This window comes from Microtus oregoni, unplaced genomic scaffold, assembly GCF_018167655.1.
Source record: "Microtus oregoni isolate MIOR12 unplaced genomic scaffold, Mior012 000026F_ref0000081, whole genome shotgun sequence".
In the NCBI taxonomy this organism is placed as follows: Eukaryota; Metazoa; Chordata; class Mammalia; order Rodentia; family Cricetidae; genus Microtus; species Microtus oregoni.
This window is the reverse complement of record NW_024543085.1, coordinates 14,655,837-14,681,297: the sequence shown is the minus strand read 5'-3', so window position 1 is coordinate 14,681,297 and position 25,461 is coordinate 14,655,837. Positions and strand designations below refer to the sequence as shown.

The following is a 25,461-nucleotide window of genomic DNA, read 5'->3' as shown; positions in this document are numbered from 1 at the left end:
GAACTAGGAGGGTCGTCAGCACTTAGTCTCTGTGGCTTCCATAAGGTTGAGGTCCTAACACTGCAGAAGAAAGCAGGATCCTGCTTTACCTGACTGGAATACAGACTGTAGCCTGCTTTAATTACAAGCTGTGTGGTCTTGTCTGAGTCAACTGAGCTTTAGATCCAGAAGCAGAAAAAGGCCTGTTCTAAAGGGAAAGGATCACAATACGCAGTGCACATGAGATGGTTCCCATTTACTGGATAATTTTCTTAGCTTTTACGTCATTCCTTTAAAAATAGTGCTGTGCTGGTATATGCCTGTGATTACAGCACTCAGGAGGCAGAGGCAAGGGCCAGCACGATCTGGATAGTGAGACCTTTCTCAACAGAGAGAGAGAGAGAGAACATTATAACTCACTGAAGTATTTAACATAACAATATGGAATTCTATATGAAAATTATGTTAAAACTGTAATGTAAAGGTAGGAAAAAAGCCCCCAAACAAGTCAATTCTTTGGAAAAATCTTTAAAGAGAAACCAAGATTCCTGTGGAGGGGGCAGACCCCCCTCTGTGGCAGAATGAGAGGGGAACAGAGGGTTTCCCTAGAACAATGCTTGTCAGGTTTCAATCCATAGGTTCACATGCTGGCATGTCTGAAGAGCTGCTCGGCCTTACCCACTCCAGTGTCAGGTTCTCTTGCCTAGAGAGAGGCTGGAGGACCTGCATTGTTAAGAGTCCCAGAGGGTGCTGAGGCTGCAAAATTGAGGACCCCTGCCCTGAGACTGACAGTGGGCAGGGGGAGTTGGGGGCAGACAGAGCAGTTCATTCTAGAAAATAGACTCGATGATTCTGGTGGAAAATTTTCTAAGGAAGACCATGTTAGAATCCCTCTGCCATCGGCAGTCACTGGGCAGAGGCCCATAGGCGTCAAGTAAAACAACTTGGCTTTGTTTTTCCTGCTTTCTTACCTCCTCCCTATTACCCAGAATCTTTCCTTCTGGAAGAGCTGGCATAAAAACGTTCAGATTATTCGAGGTTGGTCACTGCTCTTGAAGTAAAACTGGCTTGCAGCTGTGCTCTTCAGCTTATTACTACTTTACTAATACCATTATTATTGCATATAATTTTAAAAATCTCATTAGGATAAAGTTCTCCCCATTTTTACTATTAACTTGAGATTCTGCTTGGTCAAGCATAATGCTCAGGAGACTAGGCAGGATCTGTTCATTCCCGATGGTGACTATCAGGTGGAAATGGTGGCTTAACAGCCAACATGAATCACAGTTGTGGGAAACAATGTCACCAGTGAAAGTCAGAGAGCTTACGTTCATTAAGAATACACAGGCGTGGACCACCTTCATTCTTTGATACAGTGGCTCATGACCAAGAAGAGCATTTATAGGTAGACTTTAAAATAACACCATTCTCATCATTAATATTATCAACACTTTCCCCCTGGCCACTTTATTTTCAGGACGGCTGGACACCAATTCACGCAGCCGTGGACACGGGTAATGTCGACAGCCTCAAGCTCCTAATGTACCATAGAGTGCCATCTCGTGGGAACCCTTTGAGTGCCGAAGAGCCCAGGTCGGGCTCGTTCACCTTGAATGGAGGCGAGAGCCCAACAGGTGCACCGAAGCCTGTGGTTCCTGCAGACCTCATTAACCATGCTGACAAAGAAGGCTGGACCGCTGCCCACATTGCTGCTTCCAAAGGTTTCAAGGTGCGTCTGCTAGCAGCTGGCCTCATCACCCACTTGTGAAAGTGATGCGTGGTATAGCCATCTGCAATTGATCGGGTGTGTTTAGACCGGGTAATTGGAAATGGAGTAATGTGGGTGCAAAAGACGATGAGCGGCCGCTGGTACAAACTGACATTCATTTCTCTTCAGCAGATGTTTATGGCTAAGGACATAAAAGAATTTTCAATTTTCTCAAAAAATATCTTCTATTTGCAGTCTTTCCAAAAGAAATATGAGAGTAATTCCCAATGTTTTATTTCGTCTGTGTTAGGAAGGAAAGATCAGTATTAATATAATTTGTGGGTGGTTTACAAGCAAGGCCACATACTAACTAAAGCTCTGCTATCTAGAGGGAGGCTCAGGTTGTAGGTTTTATTCCTGTGCACTTTCTGTTACTAACAGTAGTCTTTACAAATAATGAGGTATTAGGACGCTCCTGAGTGCAGCTCCCTGTGCACGCTAATGTCTGAAGAAACACTTTGCTCTTAGCTCTTAGACTAGGGGCAGGTGTACAAGTTACAAGGGACGCATAAGGAGACAAAAGAGAACACAGAGTGATGACCAGCCATCAGGTCAGCCCCTCAGTCAACGATGTGGAGAAACAGAGACTGCATACTTCAAAGAGTAAAGCTTTTAGTCATAGTCACTTCCGGGATTGTTCATTTTAAAGGAGGTAGAAATTCCTTTTCGTCCTGGAGACCACTGGAGAGCATGATAAAGGTGAAGGGCGAGAAAGAATAGACATGGAAGCGGTGACTGACAGCCCCCACCGAGCGAATGAAAAACAGAAAGAAAGTGACAATAGGAGTGTCATTGTTGGTGTGGGGGCCTTTAGAAAAATTTAATAAGGGATTTGACCTAAAAAATACCCATGAATATACAGCTAGTGGAAAGCTTTAAAAAGCTAAGCTAAGTGGTTATCCAGTTTAAATTATTTAAGTTAGCCATAGTATTTATACCATGTGGGATATTGAACAAATTGTTGCTGAAAGAAAAAAAGCAAAGTGGAAGGTGGTAAGAACAATGGTAATAATGGAATTATTAGACAGGACTATTCAAGGATGGGGCTGAAGAAAGTTTCATGGTAAAGAGCTTTTTGCATTAGCTTGAGGAACTGAGCTTCGATAAACAGTACTTCCATGAAAGCCAGGTGTGGCAGCATGCTCTTGCAACTACAGGACTGAGGTGTGGAAACAGACAGATCTCAAGGGTTTTCTGATCAGTTAACCTAGCAGAAACCCTGAACATCACACTCAGGGAGGAGTCTGCCTCAAAAACCAAGTTGAAGAGCAACAGAGAAGACGCCCAAAGTCAGTTTCTGGTCTTCACATGCGCACACACAGGCAAGCATGTACGCACACATCCGCATACCCCCCACAGAAACATAGACATGCATGCACACAAACTGATAAATGTCTAGGGATGGAACACGACAGGTGTGGAACAGGAGTGAAGCTGAACGGAAAGATAGTATCTTTCAGGAAGGAGCACAGAAAAAGCATCGATTGGTGTGATGGAAGGTGGTTTGGGTTATGCTTGAATTAAGAACTAGATCATTCCACATGTGTGTGTGTGGAACTGTTAGATCTCCTGCAGACACCATGTGCTTCACAGTCTTCAAAGGGAAGGAAAAGAAAAAGCATGATTTTGTTCAGTGCTTATTAGTCTTATGTTTCCCCCATTTTACTTGTTGACGCAAAAGAAATAATTCTGAGAATTCTGTGTGTGTGTGTATGTGTGTGTGTGTGTGTATGATACATATGTATCATTTTAGTGAGACATATATATATATATATATATATATATATATATATATATATATGGTGTAAAAGATTTTAGGAGACATAAATGGGAAGTATAAGTCATTTAAGTTTGAAAATGCAGGCTCTCAGAGACCAGCAGTTTCAGTGACAAGAAGGTTCATGGAAAGACAGTAGGTTGCTCACAACCGTTCCTTCAACAACAACAAAACCCTGTAATGTGAGATGGAGCTGATAGAGGTGGGTTATGAATATCCTCAGCCTGCAGCACAACACAGGGAAGCAGCAAAGCATATCTGACCTAAGTTGTTTCCCTACCGTACCTCTGGACCTCTTTTGCTGGGCCGAGAGGAACCTCCTGGCCTGGGTACTAGCCTTCAGTGAAGGATGATGCTGCCGCATAGCAACTTCAATATGAACTCTTCTTAGTCCCATAGTTTTGATGATTAAAGATGATATTTCCATTGATCTCCGCAGTAAATGCTCCTTCACTGTTGTGTAACAGGAAATATGACTTCTTTCTCTCAGAATAGGACTCCTCCATAGCCTCTTAAAAAGCATAAGATCAGTTTTTGATTTGAGATTTTTAAGGAGTGATTGACAACACACAATGCTAAGCTGTTTAAATAATAGACTTTTTATAGATTTTTTTTTTAGTTCTAGGGTAGGCATTTAATCTTCCATTTTGCCATCTTTATATAAGCCTGAGAGGGTTTAATAGATAGCTGCTGGGAATGAAGCCCAGATTTCCTGATTCTGTCACTCTTTTTCCCCTACATCCGTCCTTTCTAGTCAAAATTATTATAAAAATCTATCTGTATCACTCGTCTGAAACAATGGTTTCATTCTGGCCAAAACAGCTTTCCCAGATTATCCATTTATAATATGTTGCAAAGGCCAGTTTTTAGAAACAATAAATCCCAACCATCAGGGTATAGTAGAATCATTCTACTCTGACCACAACAGGGCCTTAAAAACGATCTCAGTTGGTCACATAACTTTTCTAGTTTATATACCGCTGGTGGTTCTGCTCAAACACTCAGAAGCATATACCATACATTCTCTCTCCGATGCAGATCCTAGATTTTTACTGATATTTGCATGTGAGTGTGGGTGAAAGTGATGCATCTGGGAAAGCACCTGCGAGGCAGATCCAAACGTCAGGTGTGGGGATATGTGTTTGGGACTTGTTGCTGCAGAAGCCACGGTTGAGAGCTGAAAACTTGATGAACTTTTAAAAATCAGGAAACAGCTGTGCGGGTGGTGGCACACCCTTTTAATCCCAGCCCTCGGAAGACAGAGGCAGGCAGATCTCTGTGAGTTTGAGAAGCAAACCCCAGAGGGAAATACGAGATGGGCATACTAGTTAGTTTTGTCAACTCCATAGGAATTAGTCGCATAGGAAGAAGGAACCTTGATCTAGCAATTGCTTCTATCAGATTAAGCTGTGTACCTGTGGTCTATCTGTAGGGCATTGTCTTGATTAATGATTGATGTAGGAAGGCCCACCTACCTATTTTCTATCCCCCTCCTCCATCCCTGGGCAAGTGGTCCTGGATTTCACAAGACAGCAAGATGAGCAAGCCATGAAGAACAAGCCAGTAAATAGTTTTCCCCATAGCCACAGTTCAGTTCCTGCCTCTAGGTCCTTGCCTGGAGCTCCTTCCCCAACGAATTCTTCCCTGACAACTTCCTTTCATAATAAATTGTAATTTGTTAGCTTAAATACACCTTTCTTCCCCAGGTCGCCTCTTGTCAGAATGTTTTATCTCATCAACAGAGAAACAAGTTAGAGTAAGAGGGGAAAAGAGGGCTCAACCTGAGATGGAATAAGAGAAAGTGATTGGAGAGGGTAGTGAAGACGAATAAATCAAAGTATATATAAAGATGCCATAATGAAAGTTTGCTCAGATTTCAGCTAAGAATTACGGGATCTAGAGCTTGAAGGGGCAGAGGTTACTCACTCCAGCCCCTGTGCTTTGGACTTGAAGAAGTGAAGTCTTGGGAAATGGTGAAATTAATTTCTCAAAGATGGTTTGTGGAGAATTCGGGTTCCACAGTAGTGCTTGCTCTTTGGCAGCCCTGGATGGTTTTCCATGACTGAGTTTGTTTAGATAGCCACTGCTGTCTAACGACATGAGGCCTTCTCTCAGCCAGGTCTCTGACTGCTCCACAGAGAAGGCTGGACCAGGGATAAGCTTTTCTTTGTTTTCCTTGCTTCCTGGAAACAGATTAAAGAAAAAAAAACTTCCTTTTTGCATGTATTATTTATTAGTATTATTGTTGTTGTGATTGTTTACATCCTGACCTCAGTTTCCCCTCCCTACTCTCATCCCAGTAACTACTCTCCCCCCCTATCCACTCCTCCTCCAGTTCTCTTCAGAAATGGGTAGACCTCCCTTGGGTATCAGCCAACCATGCCATACCAAGTAGGCACTACCCCTCATATTAAGACTGGGCAACGTGACCCAGTGGGGGGAAACGTGTCCCAAAAGCCAGTGAAAGAGTCAGAGACAACCTCTGCTCCCACTGTTAGGAGTCCCACAAGAACATCAAGTTTCACGGCTATAATATATAGGCAGAGGACCTAAATCGGTCTCATATAGTCTCCCTGGCTGTCAGTTTAGTCTCTGTGAACCCCCGTGGCCCCAGGCTAGTTGGTTCTGTAGGTTTTCTTGTGGTATCTTTGACTCCTCTGGCTCCTACAATTCTTCCTACACCCTCTTCCTCAGGATTGCCCACCCCCAGCTCTGACTAATATTTGTAATGTTCAGCTATGCATCTCTGCATCTGGTTCTATCAGCTGCTGGATGAAGCCTCTCTGATGACACTGGGCTAGGCACCGATCAATGAGTATAGCGGAATATCATCAGAAATTGTTTCACTGACTTTATAAAAACAGAATTTTTATGCCTGCCATTTTTGGTTCTATCCTAGGTTTGTGGGCCTTCCAATCTCTGGGTTCTGGCACCCCAGTCAGTGTCAGGGATGGGTTCCTATCGTAGCATGAGCTTCAAGCCGAACTAGTCATCGGTTGGCCACTCCTACAATTTCATTGCTACCTTTAACGCAGCACATCTTGCAGGGAGGACAACTTGTAGATCGAAGGTTATGTGGCTGGGTTGATGATGCCACAATCCATCCACCAGAAGTCTTGCCTGGTTTGGAGATGGAGAGTTGAGGCTCTGGATTGGGAACAGGCATCTCAGGGATGAGCAAGAAACCTAGTACAACGGAAACTCCCAGGAATCTATGAGGATGACCCTAGGGAAGACGCCTGGTAATGGGGGATGTGGAGCCTGATAAAAAGAACTTTTTAGCGTAACTTTCTTTGCTGTTGTGGGGGCTTTTGAGAACTTGAGGTCCTGCCAACGAAATGAGGAGATTGAATTTGAATTTCTCTATCACTGATAAAAGCTTTTGTTCCCAGACAAATCTTGTTTATTCATTTATCTATCGTTCTGTTTTTTTTAATCCATTTTTTTTCTTGTTGGTGGTAGCTTGTTTGAGATATGGTCTCTTCTAAAATTCAGATTATTCTAGAACGATATGTATAGTCCAGGCTAGCCTTAAACTCAAAAAATCTGGGAGTTCTATCCTCCCATGTGTTGGGGTTACACATATGGCCACCATGGCTAGTTTCCCAAAGCATTTTCTGTTAGGGGATTGTGTGAGAATCTTCTGTGGGTCAGTCAGACTTTTAATTCATCTGTCCCCCAAGTCCATGCCTTCCTATCACTCTTACTCGTGTGAGGCTCCCCTACCTTGTTTAATAGTTTTAGAATCCAATGCAAGCCTCTTTCTCCTGGACTTCTAATACTGCACCATCCTTGCTTCCCCTTTGGCTATGCTCAAGCAATTCCAAGGATGCATTCCGGGTGCTTCTTCCTGGTTTTGTTTGTATTTTATTAACAATCTCTTCTGGTTCTTCTTCCCACTGTGTTTTCTGCAGTAACTAATCACAGACTCATGTTAGACTTCTGGACCTGTCCTGTAAACTTGTCTCTTCAACATCCCAGAAGTCATGTTTAGGCAGCCCCAGTGCCCTCTGGACAGGCAGTGGCTCACCTACTGCGTCTCTAAGGTTTCCTTGCACTGGGATAGGATCGTGGTCTGTGACTTTGCCAGGCTGTTCGCCCTAGGAATATCTGACATTTTCTTTTATCTTTTAGCAACCACTTCTGTTCTTCAGGTGGCCAGGATGAGGTATGAATGTGCAGAACATTTTGTATGGGACCCAGGATTTGTATTTTTCCCACTTGGTTGCAAAGTAGAGGTCACTGGAATTTTTCCTTATTGGATAGAATCGTACAACAGGTTTAAAGAAGGGAAAATCAGACAAAGTATTGAGGAGGCACAAAACCAAGAGAACCAGAAGGTATTTGGAATAAATAGAAATCTATTGTTTTAATTATGTGAACATGTGTGTGTGGTGGGGGGGATGTGCACATGAGAACAGGCGCTCATGGAAGGCAGAGACTTCAGATCCATCTACATCCTGGAGCTTCAGGCTGTTGTGAGCTGCCCAGCATAGGTGCAGGGATCTGAGCTCAGTCCCTCTACAAGAGCAGTAAGGGTTTTTAACAGTGAACCATCTCTCCAGCCATGAAATCTCTTTATTTTTATCTTCTGTGAGCATTTTCTTTTCCCCTTTAATTTTTAGTGAAAAAAATTAATGTCATACTACATGTAAACAAAGGGAAGGATTCCCTTAAGTTTTCATTCCAGAGCATTAGGTGAAGGTCAAACAAACGCTTGCTTATTTGTGGCCGCAATGATTGACTGGCAGAAACATAATGGGGACAATAAGCATCGCTATAACCAAGCTCAACCCCTCACCCAAAATGTGGAACTGGGGGTTCATCTACTTGCAGCCGTCACGTGTCTGACTTTAAACACCTTTCCGCTCTCACTCTGTCCTGTCTTCATTGACATCCCACACAGAGAGTCTGTCAGTAGTTCAGAACCTTGTGTTTATGGCTACTGAATATTCTCAGACTGTTCAGGAAAGTTATTCAAAGCACTCAGCCCATCTCTGTGCATCCCCAAACATTTCTGTCTTAGTAAATTAACTTTGGTTATTTGCTTCCTCACTTACTCCATGTATCCTGTCTTTGTGTCTTCTCATCTGCCCTTTTGATGCAGGCTGGACTCTGTTGCCGTCTCCACTTTCTTTATGTGGCCATGGGTAGGACCTACCTAACAGCTAAATATGGTGATACTTACTTCATACCCATTTATGGCTAAATATAGCTTACTCGCTTCCTATCCATTTATGGCTCTGTCACCCTCGAGTAGGGTTTCCTAAAGCAATGGTAAAGCACATTCTCACTGGCCTCAGACTGCAAGCACATGTCACCTTTCCTGGTGGGTGTTGTATGTAACCCACATGCCTGACCAACCTCTCCCTGGCTACTGTCCCCATAGTCTCAAATGCCATCTTCATAAATCCTGACCTTTGTTGCCTCGAAAATATCTGGGTAGACATTTCAGACTCAGAAGTTCCCAAGGCACCTACCTGCTCACGTTTTGCTAACTTAGTTTGTGCTGTAATTGTTTGTATGTAGCTCTCCCTTCTTAATCCACTAGGCACATTTCCTCTTCATCTTTGTGTGTACTGTTTCTAGCAGGGAATCTGGTTCAGAAGCAGTTTCCTGAACCATGAGTGACTAAACAAATACAGTCCTCTTAGAACATTATTTCCTCGCTCTCTTCCTTTCCGACATCTCTCTCCCATGCATCCATCAGCTCTTCAAACAGAGCTGATCATAGCATTTTCCTTCCTGCACATAGTCCCGTGACTACAGAGAAGCACCCACGCTGCTTAGCACGCAGCCTTATAGCTGCCCTCTGACAATTCTGTTTTAACCAGTTTACACCTACGTCTACCTACTTGCTTATGCCAGTGTGTCTATCTTAATAGCTTCTGCCTCCCCTGCCTGCAGGATAGTGGGCACACCCACGCCTAAAGACTGTTCTCAGCACTTAGCTGGGCATTATCTGTGCAATTGTAAACCTTTCTTCCTTTCTTCCTTCCTTTCTTTCCTTCTCTTCTTCCCTGCCTCCCTTCCTTTCTTTTTTCTTTCTTTCTTTCTTCCCCTCTGACCCTTCACAAGTTCCGCGTCTCTGTCAGGAGTTTGATTTTATCTCTAACACTTTGAACTTGGGGTTTGTATGCTATTTCCTTGGCACTGGTCCCTTGCTTCTGAGCGCTCCTTAAATGACGGTGGAAGAGATTTCACATCATCCTTGTATCTCTTCTGTTCATTCTCTGTGATCATGAATCCCTACATTTTGCTCTGGGCTCGTGGTCAGAAATGAAGATTCCGTTCTGACAAATGGAATGTGGGTGCAAATGAAGCCCAAGACACCAGGGTGTACATCTCTGTGATAGCAGATGCATCTCCAGAAGACCCCAGTTAAAACTTGTTTGTCTAGTTGCCTGGGTCGGACATGCTGCTCACTGCGGCCTACTTCCAGAAACTCTATCACAGCATGCCTCCTCTTCATTCCTCCCCTCATGGAGGGATGGAAAGGTAGACATTTTCTCCATTTTTCTTTCTTCCTGCTTTTCTGTAAAGTGAAAATTCCCTGCTGTCTCAGGTATAGCTCTCTTGCTGTGTTTGAAGCAGTGGAAGCTTTATGAAGTGGGACCTAGTTAGGAATCCTCTGGACATATAGGATTATTATTTTGAAGGGGATATTGGGACCCTGACCCTTTCTGTTTCATTCCTGTGCTTCCCAGTCAACATACGATTCTCAGTTCTGCTCTCCCTCGTGCCCCTGTCATTCTCTGCCACCTAATGAAAAGCCCAAAGCAACACAAGCAACTGACCAAGAATGGGAATCTGTGAAACTGATTGCAAGCAAGCTTTTGTTCTTTTTAAGTGTTTCTGCTGGGCATTTGTTACAGCAATCTAGCATGCCAGCCCTTTCTTCTTACTTTTCTCCATATGTAACATAAAAGAAATTGTCTGTATCTGTGCATTGTGTGTGTATGTATGTTCATGTGCATGAGTGTGGATCCATACATGACATTAATGCGTGCAGGCATCAAAGCCCAACTTCGGGAGTTGGTCGTAGCCTTCTGCCTTTTTAGAGATACTCTTACTAGTCACTGCCTACACCAGTTTGACTGAGATGCCAGTGAGTGCCTGGCTCTGCCTCCCTCCTTACTCTAGGAGTGCTGGGAAGCATATTCCCATATCCAGCTTTAGACGGGTCTTGGAGATCTAAAAGGCCCTCACACTTGCTAGGCACATTCTTTATTGCTGAGATATTTCCCAGCCCCATATCAAACTCTTTTTTTTAATCTTTATTTATTTATTTATTAAAGATTTCTGTCTCCTCCCCGCCACCGCCTCCCATTTCCCTCCCCCTCCCCCAATCAAGTCCCCCTCCCTCGTCAGATCAAAGAGCAATCAGGGTTCCCTGCCCTGTGGGAAGTCCAAGGACCACCCACCTCCATCCAGGTCTAGTAAGGTGAGCTTCCAAACTGCCTAGGCTCCCACAAAGCCAGTATGTGCAGTAGGATCAAAACCCATTGCCATTGTTCTTGAGTTCTCAGTAGTCCTCATTGTCCGCTATGTTCAGAGAGTCCGGTTTTATCCCATGATCTTTCAGACCCAGGCCAGCTGGCCTTGGTGAGTTCCTGATAGAACATCCCCATTGTCTCAATGTGTGGATGCACCCCTCGCGGTCCTGAGTTCCTTGCTCGTGCTCTCTCTCCTTCTGCTCCTGATTTGGACCTTGAGATTTCTGTCCAGTGCTCCAATGTGGGACTCTGTCTCTGTCTCCTTTCATCACCTGATGAAGGTTAATATTCAGGAGGACGCCTATATGTTTTTCTTTGGATTTTCCTTCTTATTTAGCTTCTCTAGGATCACCAATTATAGGCTCAATGTCCTTTATTTATGGCTAGAAACCAAATATGAGTGAGTACATCCCATGTTCCTCTTTTTGGGTCTGGCTTACCTCACTCAGGATAGTGTTTTCTATTTCCATCCATTTGCATGCAAAATTCAAGAAGTCCTTGTTTTTTACTGCTGAGTCCATATCAAACTCTTTATGGCTCTTTTTACCTCTCCATAATACATGGAACTGGTTCCTTATTTATCCTCAGAACCTGCAACCTTAACATAGTGCCTGGCATAGCACTTCATATGTGTGTATTTTAATATTTATATTGACAATATGTCAACCACACACCACATAACAATATTTCAGTCATTGGTTCATAAAATACATGATGATGGCAATAAAATTATTCTATCTAGTGACATTCAGCCATCTCAGTATATGAAAGTACAGTCTGGGATGTTTGGGTGACATAAATGATATAATACATTTTTCAGAAAATTGCATGATTCATGACTATTCTTGTAAAGTGTCAGAAACTGCCTGGACATTAGCATGTGTTCAAATGTTATATAGTAGCTGTAGTTGTTGGGAAGGACCTTCTGAGTTAGTCTTCATGTAGTTTGTGTTACCCATGAGGCCTGCACACCAGCATAAGATTGAGCATGTAGCAGTGTTTGAATGCCTATCCTCATGAACACATCTTCCAAGCTCCCTTCAAGAAAAAGGCAGCACTAGTTATATTACGTCTCACCGCCCTACCTGCACATAATGCCAACTAGAAACAACACACTTTGAAGGTCGGGAATCAAAGAAACTTAATTTGAGAGACTTGCAAATTCCTAGCATTAAAAAAAAAGTAATTTAAAGGTTACATCCCCTAAATTATCTTTAGAATAATATTTGCTGTGTGCACTGATACCTTATCAACTAGCTAACTAGGATGTTTTCTAACTGACAATGACTGTAATAAATCACAGCTGCCAATAAAGACGGAAAGTTTGGCTTATGCCAAGCATCAAAGGACTTTGCAACTTTTGTTTGAGTCACATGGCAGTCCTACCCAAGACATAATTTGAAACACATAACGAAGTTAAAGCAGGAATTTTGTAAAGACCGTGCGATGCTTTTAAATATGATTGTATCCAATAGCATGATTTGAATGTAGGTGCTTCAGCTTTTGCTATCTTTGCCACAAGTACTAATTACAGAATAATTGTGTTTTTTAAAAAACCTATTGTGATCCTGGACTTTGCAAAATTTTGTTCCCATTTTGTATTCTATTGAAGCCTAGTTGAGTAATGTCTCAGTTCGTATTATCTTAGTTTCTTATTGGCTGTCCTATTCACTTAACTGAATATAATAATATATTATATTCTTTATAGTAGTTTTATAAACAATAATTCAATAACTAGTTTATAAAATAGGTGTTCCTCTCAGTTAATTTAGCTTAATGGTTTTCTAAGGCTGATCCATCAAGCCATGACAGCCAGACTTTAATGATATGGCTCCTCCAACCTAAGAAAGAGCCAGCAGAGAGAAGCAAATGCCCCAGTATATTTCTTTGAAGGCAAGCAGAATTTCTTCACTTAGGGGTCTCCTAACAGAGCTCCTCCAGTTTGTAGGTCTCGCTTTGCATCCCATGAACACCCAAAAGGACCCTCTATGTCACCTCTGCCCTCAGATCAGCAAGGCTTCTGGTCACATTTCATGTTAATTGGTAGTTCCAACTTCCTTTTTGCTTTTCTTGCTGGTAACTAGAAATTCCCTGAATTCGTGCACTCATTATTGTATTGAAAAGTGAATTTTGGAGGCAACAGGAAGCAACTGGAACTCGCACATGCTCCTCCTGGGAGTGTGAGTCGGTACAGCCACTGTGAACAGTGCTTGCAATGTGTCCTAATACAGCACAGACGCTTGACCTGTTCTGCAGCAGCCCGGTGCTAGTGCATACACCCTCAACTGTGCACCATGGGACACTCCCTGGAAAGTCTAAGGCAGACCCCAAATGTGCATCAACAGGGATGGAATAAATCATTTGTTGCATGTTTATGTCCAGGAATGCCACCACTATAGTACTTTTTTAAGTCCAGTTTAATTATGACTAGTAATATAAGGATGAATATTAGAAGTTATTTTGAATAAAAGAAGCTAAATGTAAAAGTGTGCCTGTAGCCATTTATGCCAAGTTTAAGGATAAGCTGGAGCAATCACTAATGGTAAAAATCAGAAGATAGTTATGGAGGTTGGGTAGCTAAAGATTGAGAAGGAGCATGCAGCACCAAAAGGTTCCTTTCTAATTAGATTCACTTTGCGGCCATGTTTCCACAATACACAGCAGTGTGTTCTTTGTGGGAATGTTGTATTGCAAGGAGACCGTTTTACTACTATTAGGAAGGGAAAATGTTTTTACAAGACAAAAAAGTAATCTCTACGCCAAGAGTAGAGAAGGCTTTGATGAATGTCTGATTGACGTTGCTGCAGAGTGATTGGATGCGCACTGCCTGACAGACTATGAGATCCAAGGGCTGGGGGAGGGGAAGGTGCTTGCTGCCCTATGCAAGCCCAAGACTTCATCCTTAGTACTGCAGGAGGAAGAGAAAGAGGGAAAAACTTCACAGGTACAGATATTTCAATTCCTGTAATTTAAACATGCAGAGTCATCTCAGATATATCTAAATGAGTGTGTGTGTGTCTGTCTGTCTGTCTGTCTGCCCGTCTTGTTTGTCTATATACTTTTCTGTTTGCTTGCCTGCCTTTGGGAGGAATGTTAGGAAGAACACTGCCTTCCAGTTTCTGGCCCACGTGGTGTTCTCATTTTTCTTATAAAAAATAATAATACCCTACCAGAAGGCAATAAGAAGCAGCCAACCGAAGCAAAAGTCTTTCTGTTTTGTATTGCCAAGTATTATGAGAGGGCTATGGTCTGCTGCAGTGATTTCATTCTTTATTTCACTCTGTAAAACAACTGCTCAGTGAGTGCGCATGCGTGTGTGGAGGTCAGAGGGCAGCTTTGAGAGCGGATTCTCTAATTCTACCAGGAAAGTCTTGAGGATGGAACCCATATCAACAAGCTTGGCAGTGATGCCTCAACTGGCTGAGCCATCTTCACTTCCGTTTTTGATTCATTTGTGTTTGTTTTTCTTTTGTCTTTTCTCTCTGGTCGTCTCTCTGCATAGCTGAGGATGGCTTATACCGTGATGGGTAAGGGCAAGACCACATCAAGCCGTATATACCTCAGACAGATACCAAACCTTAACGCTCCTGTCTCCACCTCCAAGTATGGGTATTACAAGATGTGCCACCAGGCCCAGCCTCTGACATGAATTTTTGATCAGCTGGCCAGAGGCTACTGACTGTCTCTCTTGGGTTTTGCACTCACGTCCATTGACTTGGGCATGGATATAACAGTGCTCTTGTCTTTGCAGAACTGCCTAGAAATCTTGTGTAGGCATGGAGGACTGGAGCCGGAAAGGAGAGACAAGTGCAACCGGACTGTGCACGATGTTGCCACTGATGACTGCAAGCATTTGCTGGAGAATCTGCGTGAGTGATATTCCAGCCTGTTCATGCTTGCTTACCGCGGGGGCCTCTAGCGCGCTGAAAGAGATGTTGGCGCAGCTCTAAGGAACTCACCCTCTGAGCCTTAGTTAGAGCAGAAACACTTTTGATTATGTCATCGCTTTTCCCCTCAAGTTTACAGAAGTCCTGTGCCATACAAATAGTGCTTGCTGCCGGGTGGTGGTGGCGCACGCCTTTAATCCCAGCACTCGGGAGGCAGAGGCAGGCAGATCTCTGTGAGTTCGAGACCAGCCTGGTCTACAGAGCTAGTTCCAGGACAGGCTCCAAAGCCACAGAGAAACCCTGTCTTGGAAAAAAAAAATTAGTGCTTGCTGTTTCTTAGATTTTATTGGCTAACCCAAGAAAATGACCTAAATGATTGCCACACCCCCCCTCCCCAAGATTCTCTGAAGACTTTAGACTGCCAGGTGAGGAATCCACACTGTGAGCTCTGCATCAGCTGCTCCAATGAGCCTGGCAAGAGGGTCGCTTCCCAACACTTGGTTACCTACCAGTGTTTGCACATAACTGATTTCTCCCATGGGTCCCCTCCAGCTCTCCAAGTACATGATCTTCAGTACATTTTAAGGAAAGCTCCCTTATAGGCTTATGAATATGGAATACCAGATCATAGAAAATATTGTAACATATCTATTATCTCTCAACCCGGCCATTAAGTCAATTGTTTAAATAATTATTCTTTAGGATAAGCAAAATTTTCACATCTAAAATAATGCTCTCATCTCTAATTATACACTCAGATATGGAGCCATTCCCTCCCTTGCTGCTTTCTTCCTCTGTCCCTCTTTCCCTCCTTCCCTTCTTTCGTTTCTCCTTTTCTTCCTTGCAGAGCATATCTATGTAGCATTCCCTCCCCTGAAACTCAATGTGTATACCAGACTGCCTTCAGAACTCAGTGATCTTCCTGCCTCCACTTCCAGAGTGGTAATAGGTGTCAACCATCAGAGCTACGTGTGTTGTGTATCCCAGATCCCAGCCCTGCTCCTGAACCCCTCTTCCAACTTAATAGCCTGCATGGTGTAATATGTGCTGCCCACGTGTACATGGACATGTGACATCATCGGACCATGTTTGACCTACCAGAGACCAACCACATCCGGGCATGTGACATCACCAGGCCATGTTTGACCAACCAGAGACCAACCACATCCTTAAAGAAAGCTGACTTTCCCTCCTCAAGCAACATGCAACTTCCCAAAGCTCCTCAGCTAGGGATGGGTGCCCATAAGCCCCTCCTCCATAGATGATGGAATGTTGACTGGCTTGCATTTGTGTGGGTACTACCCAGGCGGCCACTGGGAATTCATGAGTGTGGCAGTCCTGTCATGTTCAGAAGACCCTTTTGCTGTGGTCCTCCTTGACCTTCAACTTCTGAATCTTATATTTTACTTCTCTCTTCCATGGGTCTGAAAAGAAGAATGACAAAAAAAAATATCCCATTATGATTAAGCACTCCAAAGAAAATCATCCTTTTGACTTTGACCAGGAGTGAGTTCTACATTGACTTGTTCTGACCTCTTCATAAAGAAAATTCTCCAGTATGGTCTGAGATACACACTAATTTGTGGATATAGAGATAAATATTTCAAGGTCCATTTAGCAAAATAATAGGTTCACTCCTGGAGACTATGAGTTTGCTAAGGCTTCTTGGTCAGATTTATAGCATTGGCCGTATATTTTCTCCTGTGCAGTGGGCTCTATATCAGAAAGTAATTTGATACCAAAGCTCTTCAGCTAGGGGTGGGTACCCATAAGTCCCTCCTCCACAAATCATGGACTGTTGACTGGCTTGCTCTTGTGCAGGTCTTATCTAGACAGCCACAGTGACTATGAAATCATGGGTGTATTTAAAATAGGCATTGTCTATATTGCACACAATAAGTGTATTGTCTCAGTTTGACTATTATTGTAGCTAGCAGATTTGGGAAGAGAGTCTGTATGAGGAATTATCTAGATCAAGTTGGACTATGTGCATACATGTGATGGGGGGTTGTCTTGATTGTTAGTTGATATAAGATGACCCAGTTCAATGTGCGCAGCATCATTCCCTAGGCAGAAGGTCCTAAACAATATAAGGAAGGAAAACTCTAGGTAGAGCAAAAAAAAGAAAAGCAAACAAGGATCTATGCATTTATTATTTTGTTATTCTTGACTGTGGATGTTAGCGTGAGTTTCTGTGTCGAGTTTGCAGAGAGTAAGAAGTATAATATGGAATTGTAAACCAGAAAGCTCTTTCCTCCCCTCTGTTGTCACAGCAACAGAAATGAAGCTAAACACTCATCATAAGGACTTCTCGTAGCTAGAGAATAGCAGATGGTATGAGTGGTAGTTTTCACCAGCTACTTTGTTGAGAATAGAGTGTACAGAGTCATGTACAAAATCAAGGACGGGCTGTCAAAACATATATCTTTCAATAGAACGGTAAAAATCATGGGTTATGTTGATGATTGCAGCAGATGGGCCCATGAGAAAGAGCATGGGATGCAAAGATCCAGAATGAAGGGTCATAAGAACACTGTGATGAACAAGATGTAGAGTAGAAAAGAGGGAAATCATGGCTCCTTCTAAGGGATCTGCCTGAGCAACTGCAGGATGCAGTTGTCACCACCCATACAGGGAAGGCTATCAACGGTGAAGCTGACTTGGCTAATAAAGACCAGGAGTTGTTTGGAGCATGAAGTTGCGATATCTGTGTCAAGTCAGCAGAACTCACGGGGAAAGTATGACCTAGATATGTGTGACAGTCAGCAGTCTGTCAGAGGTATTTAAAGTTATAGGCCTGAAATGAGCAGAGGTCAGTGGGGGGATGGCACAAAAGACAGAAGACAGTTGTGAAACAGTCTGTCATTAGAAAGCCTTGACAAAACAGAGGAGCCTGCGGAGGAACGCGAAGCCCGGACGCCTCTGTGCGAATCAGAGGCCACTGCCAACCGGAAAGTAAAGTAATGGTAAATAAGTAGAAAAGCCATTTCAGAAAGGAAAATGACATGTTTGGTTTTATATTTGAATTATTATATTAAAATTAAGATTTTACTTGTTTGTAGGATTTTTAATTAAAGAGTTTCACACAGGCCTCCAATGTGTTTTGATCATCTTTATCACCACTCCCAACTTACCCTGGGTAGCCGCTCTCATGTCCCCTTCCCAGCTTTCTTTTCTTTTCTTTTTTTTTAATAACACACCAAATCTAGGTAGTGCTGGCCTTATGGGCATGTGTATTCAGTCGTCCTCTGAAACATTTGATTTTAGAACAAAAGCGTATTTCACAAGTCTTCACCGTGTGTGAAAGTGTTTAGTAAGCTTCTGCCCATTGCATTTTGTGCATCCTTAATAAAACAAAATATAGCCTTGCTATGTCCTCTATGACTTCAGTCCTTGAGCAACTGAACATATGTAGGAAGTCAACTCAAGGCAGTATCTGTGGAGAGACGATTACATTTTTTATAATTTCTACAATTGCTTTATTTATACCTCATTAGGTACATATCTTTCAGCAATTTCATTGAATATCTCTAAAGTTTTTCACTTTGTTTTTATACTAGAAGTGTTTCTATTTCAATGGTGTATTGAATATTTAAATAAAATGCATTAATTATCATGATGAGAACATCAGACGTAGAAGATTTAGGAAGAAACACTATTAATTTTTGAGTAAACATCATTGAGTTCTTGAGAACAGAAGTGCATGGGTACCAGCTCCAGGCATTTGGTATATACAGACTAGGAAGATCACATGAAGCCTCTGCTGTTGGGGTGAGAGGCGAGCTGAGAGGGGAATGTTGGTTCACTGGGCACTTAGAGTCACAGTTCCTGCTGTGACATTGAACACTTACCTCTTACTTGTGTTCATTGTATAATACCATGTCGAATTCACTGCAGTCCTTACTAACATAAATTCATTTATTCTCATGACGATTCTCTGTGTATTTTCTGCATTTTGTGAAAGAAATGGAGGGACAGCAAGACCAGGGACATTTACCAAGCTCACAGAGCTAAGAGAGAGCTGAGTCTAAGGCTCAGACCCAGGGCTGTGTGACTCTCAGGGGACTCTCATAAGCCTACTGACCTTTGGAACTGTATCTTAACTTGTCTATGACATTGTTTATAAAGATAAAGACAGTATAGAGAACTCTAGATGAAAGGTTTCTGATCTTCCTGAGTTTTTTTTTAATAGCCTGAGAATCTTTCTGAAGGAAAAAAAATCAATAAAATCGAAAAGACTGAACTACAGAAATGATAAATAGTTCACTCTGTGTGCTCCCAAAGAAACCGTCGTGAGCCTGGGAGACCAGTATCTGCTCCAGTACAAGAAGGCTCAGTTTAATGTTGATAAGATAGCTGTCCTTTGATGTACTTTTAAAACCTTCATATCTGCTTATTTTATTTGGTAGCATTGCTTGGTTTTTTTTTCTATAAAGACTGTTTATAAACTTCCATCTCTTTCTTCTTCGAACAGATGCTCTCAAGATACCTTTAAGAATTTCCGTGGGTGAAATTCAGCCAAGCAACAATTGTTCTGACGACCTGGAATGTGAACACACAATATGTGCTTTAAATATCCGCAAACAGACATCTTGGGATGATCTTTCCAAAGCGGTGACCCAAGCTCTGACAAATCATTTCCAAGCCATCTCTTCTGATGGATGGTGGAGTCTGGAAGATGGGACGTTTAATAACACGACCGACTCCTGCATCGGTCTCGGCCCCAGCAGTATACAATCCATCACGCTAGGTATAACCAGCCTTGAAGTGAAAAGAAAGTTAAGCGTCTGGGTTTATTTATGCTTGTGGGCTTCGTAACCTTACAGTTCACTGATAAAATACATTCCAGGCTGGGCTTATGGCAGCTGCCAGTGTTGAAAACCTTGAGCCTTCACAACGAGCTGTTACATAATATAGCCTGCTAATATAAAAATACTTTGATGTCTCAAATAATGTTAGGGAATAAATAACTTGAAAGCCTTTGATGGAACTTTGTCATTACTCTTGTGTTTGAGGTAAGTGCAAGAAATTAAGCACACTACAGATGCTTGCTTATATACAGTTTCTGAACATAACTCCAGATTTGCTCTCAGGCTCTGACAGTTGTGTTGTGCTATGCTAGCGCCTTACCGCCATGACAAGGGTCCAGTGCCATCTCAAATAGAAAGACATTCTTTAATGAAGATTCTAACTCCCACATGGGATGGGTCAGAGTAGTAACTGCTTATTTCTGCTTGACAGGCATGACAACTTAAAAAGACGAAGTCTGTTTTCTGAGCACAGTAAGTGCTCACAAAACATCTCTTGCCCCTGGCTGGCTTCTTTCTCCTTTGATCCAAATTAACATCAATGAGAAATACCCTTTCCAAGATGTGTGCTCACCACTTTAGGAAGAGTCCACACCAAAGCCACACTGCACAACTAACTAGGTATTGGAGGGCTTGCCAAAAGGCACAAGACTAATGAGCAAAGAAGCCAGGATTCAAATCACAGGCTCTCTGAGAGGCAAGCATGCACATCCAACCATACCATGTTTAAAAAGAATGGTCAAAGTGAAGGAAAGGCAATTTTTTACTATTGCTTTTATGTATCTGCTTAAAACATGGCGGGCTTTTTGATGTTAGCTCATAAACGCAGGTTTACATTAAAATATATTCCCCCTAGCTTGAGAGCAAGTTGTTTATAACAACATTGGCATGATAGTTAAAATATTGTTATGGGATTATCATTGTGTAATTTTAAAATTCCATTAAGAAGATAAAGCATGAGTGATTCTCAGGAACACGTTATGTCCCCCCTCCCAGCAGTTTGGGGCAGAGCAGGCTCTATGCCGAAGTCTGACACTAAGGACAGGAAGGGGGTGTTCTGGAAGAAGTGTCCCTGCAGCTGCTGTTGTCTGGCTAATCTGGAAACCGGTAACAGTGAATGGACATTCCCAGCAGCCAATGAGTGTGCCTCTGAACTGTGGGTGCCGGGGAGCTGAATGTTCCTCCTTATCACAGAGATCACAGAGTTGTAGTGTGCCTAAGTAAAATTTCAGCTCCAAAAGTCACTGAGTTCTGTGACCAGAGGACTTAGCTTAGTGCCTTTCTATAGCCAGTCCATAGTCAATGTTATTTTTAGTGTTCCAAGAGAATTTTCTGAGACCACGATATAGGAAGTTGAGGTCAACTGAGATGCAGAGGGTTGTACCGGTGTTGAGGTCATACTGAATAGATATTTAATACTTAAATAGATGGTCTGGGACTCTGAAACAACACCAAAAAGTTCTGGAAATCTCTGGAGAACAGATGCTGAAGGATCAGATGTTCTCCAATGTCCCCAGACTTCGTGAAGCAGGCAGTGGTTTAAGAATATGAGAATTTTGAGAACTTAATCTTGGAAATAATCTGGCTCATTAGATTTTCTATAAACTACTGTTTTGAGAAGTCCATAGAATTAGCACCTTTCCTTTAAACCTTTAACAAAAATGTCATTGTGGAGTTAATTCCCCCTTTGATGACCTTTGACCTCAGAAACTCTAGGTTCTTTAACATCTCACAGAGGATAACGTGTTTGCCATTTTGGAAGCATCATTTGGGCTCTCCTTGACGTTCTATTTCCCTTTATTCAACTAGGAAATATGCCATGGTCAAGTGGCCAGAGCTTCCCCGAGCCGCCCTGGGACTTCATGAAGAAGAAGAAGGTCGAGCAGGTCACCGTGCTTTTGTCAGGTAACAAATAAGATTGCAAAGCAGAGTGATGCTGGAGGGTGTGTGCTTCCCTCACAGCTGGCTCTCGGACCAGTTCCTGACCCTCAGAGATGCTGTCCTTGTACTCCTAACAGTGCTTTTGTGACCCCCACAGTGAGCTTCTTAGATACTTCTGAAATATCTGATTAAGGGGAGGGGAGATTTCAGAGTCTTCTTTCTGTCACCCTTGGTTGTGTCTGCCTGGCTCACAGATTCCTGCGGCATTCATTGTGTCCCTCATTAGAAACAACCTAAAGGCAACCTGGCATAGCGCTAGGAGTGACAGACTGTGAAAACAGATGTCTGCTGTTACTGTCGACTATGGTCTATGCCTGGTCTGATTATTATAATGGCATACATTAATATTGAGAAAGCATCTACTATTTTGTATTTATGACGTATTACAAGTCTAGTGTCACTCAGTGGTCTTAGCAGTCCACTAAGGTGTATTTCTGCTTACTTCTAATTTATATATAGTACTGAGTCTCAGACTGATTTTCTTCTGTACTGCCCAGTTATTAGTATATGATATATTTTCTGTTTATCAGCCCTGAATTCTAAAAGGCTGCTGATTTCTTCATGTATTTCCCACACGTAGGAATGGACTTTTAAAAAAATAAGTGTTGACTAAAAGTTTTTTATATAAATTATATTTTGGCAATTTTTTAAATGTTGAGTGCTCACTCTAGAAAACTTATTTCAATTCAACCAATGTGCTGAGAGAATGGTAGAGCTTGGAGTGGGGACAAAACCTAAAGTGAGATCCTGAACTTGTACATTAACATTAGGCAAGGCTGAAGGTTTGCAAAGACTGGTTACCTGTGACAACTTTTGCTAATAAACAGTGATGCACAGAGCCAGGGGCCAGCAGGCACAGCTCCGGGGTTGCAGCTGGGCTCTGGAGTGCCTAGCTATAATTGCTAAAATAGTCAGTGGGCTTTCTTAGGGGAGACAAGATTTAACTGTGCAGCTGTGGTTCCCAGGGGTACTAGCTGTTTAGTAACGAGTGAACAGGTATCAAAGTCACTCTGATACTTCTTGCTGAATGTCACTCCCAAAAGTCCACAAGTGTCCTGTTTCTTTGATGCTAGCTTGCATGGTGTCTTGATTATCTCTGTTTAACAAGCAAAGGCCAATTTTTTTTCTTCGTGTATATTTCTCATAGGTCCCCAAGAAGGCTGCCTCAGTAGTGTGACTTATGCATCCATGATCCCACTTCAGATGCTGCAGAACTACCTCAGGCTGGTAGGTTGGCACTGCCATCATCACTATTGCGACATCCATCAGGTGGTCCATGTAGATAAGAGTGAGCCTCCTCCACCTTGCGTTCTGGGGTTATGATGGTATTTTCCCCAACACCCTTCTCCCTGGTAGACTATCCATCAGTGGCCTGGATTTATGTCACTAGGATCCAGGTGTCCATTTCTTTGACCCAGAGAGACAACCAGTAATTCCTAAAGTGTTTTAACTTGGGTAGGAGTGTATTACATATCCCTTAACAAAGATGTGTCATCAAATCGTAGACATAGAAAGGAGTAAATGTGTATATCAAGATAACTTACTATAAGCTCTTATAATTTAGCATTGAATAAATAAGTTCACACCAGTTGGAATATTGATTTGGTCTCCTTTCCCTTCTTTCCAGAAACCAAATAATTAGAGCTTAGACAGACTGAAGGTTTTTGTTGTTTTGTTTTTTTCACACACCTAACTTGCAGCGAGTGAGAGGTCTGGGGAGGGGAAACAGTCAAGATGACAGCTCCCACCATATCCTTATGTTGCCAGAATTTTAGGTCATGCCCCTACTGAGCTGGCAAGTGTGTCCTGTTGTGTGTAACCGGGTTCCCTGTCGAAACTAGGCAGTGTGTTGCTAACAGGAGGAAGAGAAAAGTGATCGTCAAGGAGAGCCGTAGATTTAGAGAGAAAACAGCCAAGCATATATGTTGCGTTCATTACACACTTCACAGATGTAGATAGAATGGCAAGTTTTATTTATTCATAATATCCCTGCAAGACTGATAGTTACCTCCATTTTAAATGAGTAAGGCAGAGAGAGGTTGAACCATACACATAGAGGGCAAAGCAATACACACAGGCACTGATGGAACCCAAATTCTGGAGGTGCCTGAGTACCTCGTGTCTGAGTGAGGTCTACTGAAATGAATATGAATAGATAAGACAATAATAGAAGCTCTACTAGTTAAAAATAGTTTGGTTGAACTCTTTGCACAAGCTGCTTCCATTAGATGTAAGTGAATGTTTTTGTGAAGCCATACATTGATTAAGCCAGGCTGGTAGTCTGGGCCCACCTTGTACAGCAGGCAGCTCAAGCTTAAGCAGACCCAGACCTGTCACTTTTCTCTCCTTGCTTTTGTTTGTCCCCACTCCCACCCCCCACCCCCACCCTGGCAAAACATCAAATGAGCCCAAGAGGAAGAGCTCCAGCTTTTTCCTGTACTTAAAGGAAAGCTGAGGGCGTGGACCCCTGATTGTTAAAAATATGATCCGCAGGCTGCAAGTACAGCCTCCTCCATCCCCCTCGCAACATCTCTGTAGGAAGCTTGGTTGAAACCAAGGGCTGAATTGTTGCCATCTAAAACTATGACAAATTTAAATATCCTGAAAAGCTTTATGTCTTAGTTAGGGCTGCTGTTGCTGTGATGAAGCACTGTGACCAAAAGCAATTTAGGGAGGAAAAGGGGTTATTTTACTCGGTTTCATATAGTAGTTCGTCATCGAAAGCAGTGAGGGCAGGAGCCAGAAGGCAGAAGCTGCTGCAGTGACCATATGGAAATGATGCTTACTGGCCTGCTCAGCCTGCTTTCCTTAGAACCCCAGAGGATCAGCCCAGGAAGGGCCCCACCCACAATGGGTTGGGCACTCCCCCAAGGATCGCTAATTAAGAAAATGCCTTACAGGCGTGCCTACAGACCCCATCTTTTGGAAGCATTTACTTAATTGAGGTCCCCTCCTCTCAAAGGACTGACTTGTGTTGAGTTGACATAAAACTAGCCACTACGCTTTATTTTGCAACACTTTGTTCCATTAACTAGATAACCACACCGGTGAGCTGACAGGGAGGATGGATTTGTAAACACAGCAGAGCTAAAGCTAAGGCAAGAGGATTGCTGTAAATTCAAGGGCAGCCTAGTTTCCAACGGTGAGACTCTATTTCAAAACAGAAAAACCAAAACAACAGAAAACAGAGAACTGTTTTTTATTTGACATTAATGAATAAGTACTGGCTTTTATAATTTCAGTCCACTAATATGTATACTGTGTGACTTTGCTCATATAAATTGTAATTTCTCTTGTGCTCCCTTTATGTCTTTGTATCTATCCTATAAAAAGGGACCTCAGAAAATGGTCCCAAATTATAAAACGCAAAGGAATCCAGCTTTGTTTTTTCCTCTTCAACATCCCAAATGCCATTTGTACAGACTTCTAGAACATTACATCCATTCTCACCCCTTTGGTAGGTCTTCTCACATTTCACGTATTACCAGTTATTGATATTAGTTTTTAATCTTTTTCATCAAATAATATACGTGTCCACTATTTCAAATCCTCACAGCACATACCTGGGGGTGGATTCTGAGCCTGGTGAGAAAAGTTCAGTGGAAGTTTCTGAAGGGGATAAAGTTGACGGTGACCAGCATGCATGCCTATACGACAGTAAACAATGCCTCTGAAACTGTATGTCAGAAGAGGCCAAATTGAAATTCCAAGCCGAAACGACAGCTATCCCAGTTTGGTTGGCAGAGTAAAGTCCTTTTGTTTTTCCATTTTCTTTTGTGTTTAATGTCTCAACATCGTTGGCCTG

The 25,461-nt window shown here is 42.5% G+C and overlaps 1 protein-coding gene across 4 annotated transcripts in view; it reads left to right on the top strand.

The window, feature by feature from the left end:
- Cttnbp2 (cortactin binding protein 2) overlaps positions 1 to 25,461 on the top strand; it is a 155,931-nt gene that overhangs the window by 94,085 nt on the left and 36,385 nt on the right. For all 4 annotated transcript variants that reach the window (XR_005976420.1, XM_041675315.1, XM_041675314.1 and 1 more), the window contains 5 exons: positions 1,457 to 1,708; positions 14,772 to 14,889; positions 19,382 to 19,657; positions 21,525 to 21,620; positions 22,804 to 22,883. Coding sequence is in view for 3 of the 4 variants with exons in the window: in XM_041675315.1 (XP_041531249.1) it covers positions 1,457 to 1,708; positions 14,772 to 14,889; positions 19,382 to 19,657; positions 21,525 to 21,620; positions 22,804 to 22,883 (822 nt within the window). In the remaining variant the exon portion in view is untranslated. The remainder of the gene's footprint in view (positions 1 to 1,456; positions 1,709 to 14,771; positions 14,890 to 19,381; positions 19,658 to 21,524; positions 21,621 to 22,803; positions 22,884 to 25,461) is intronic.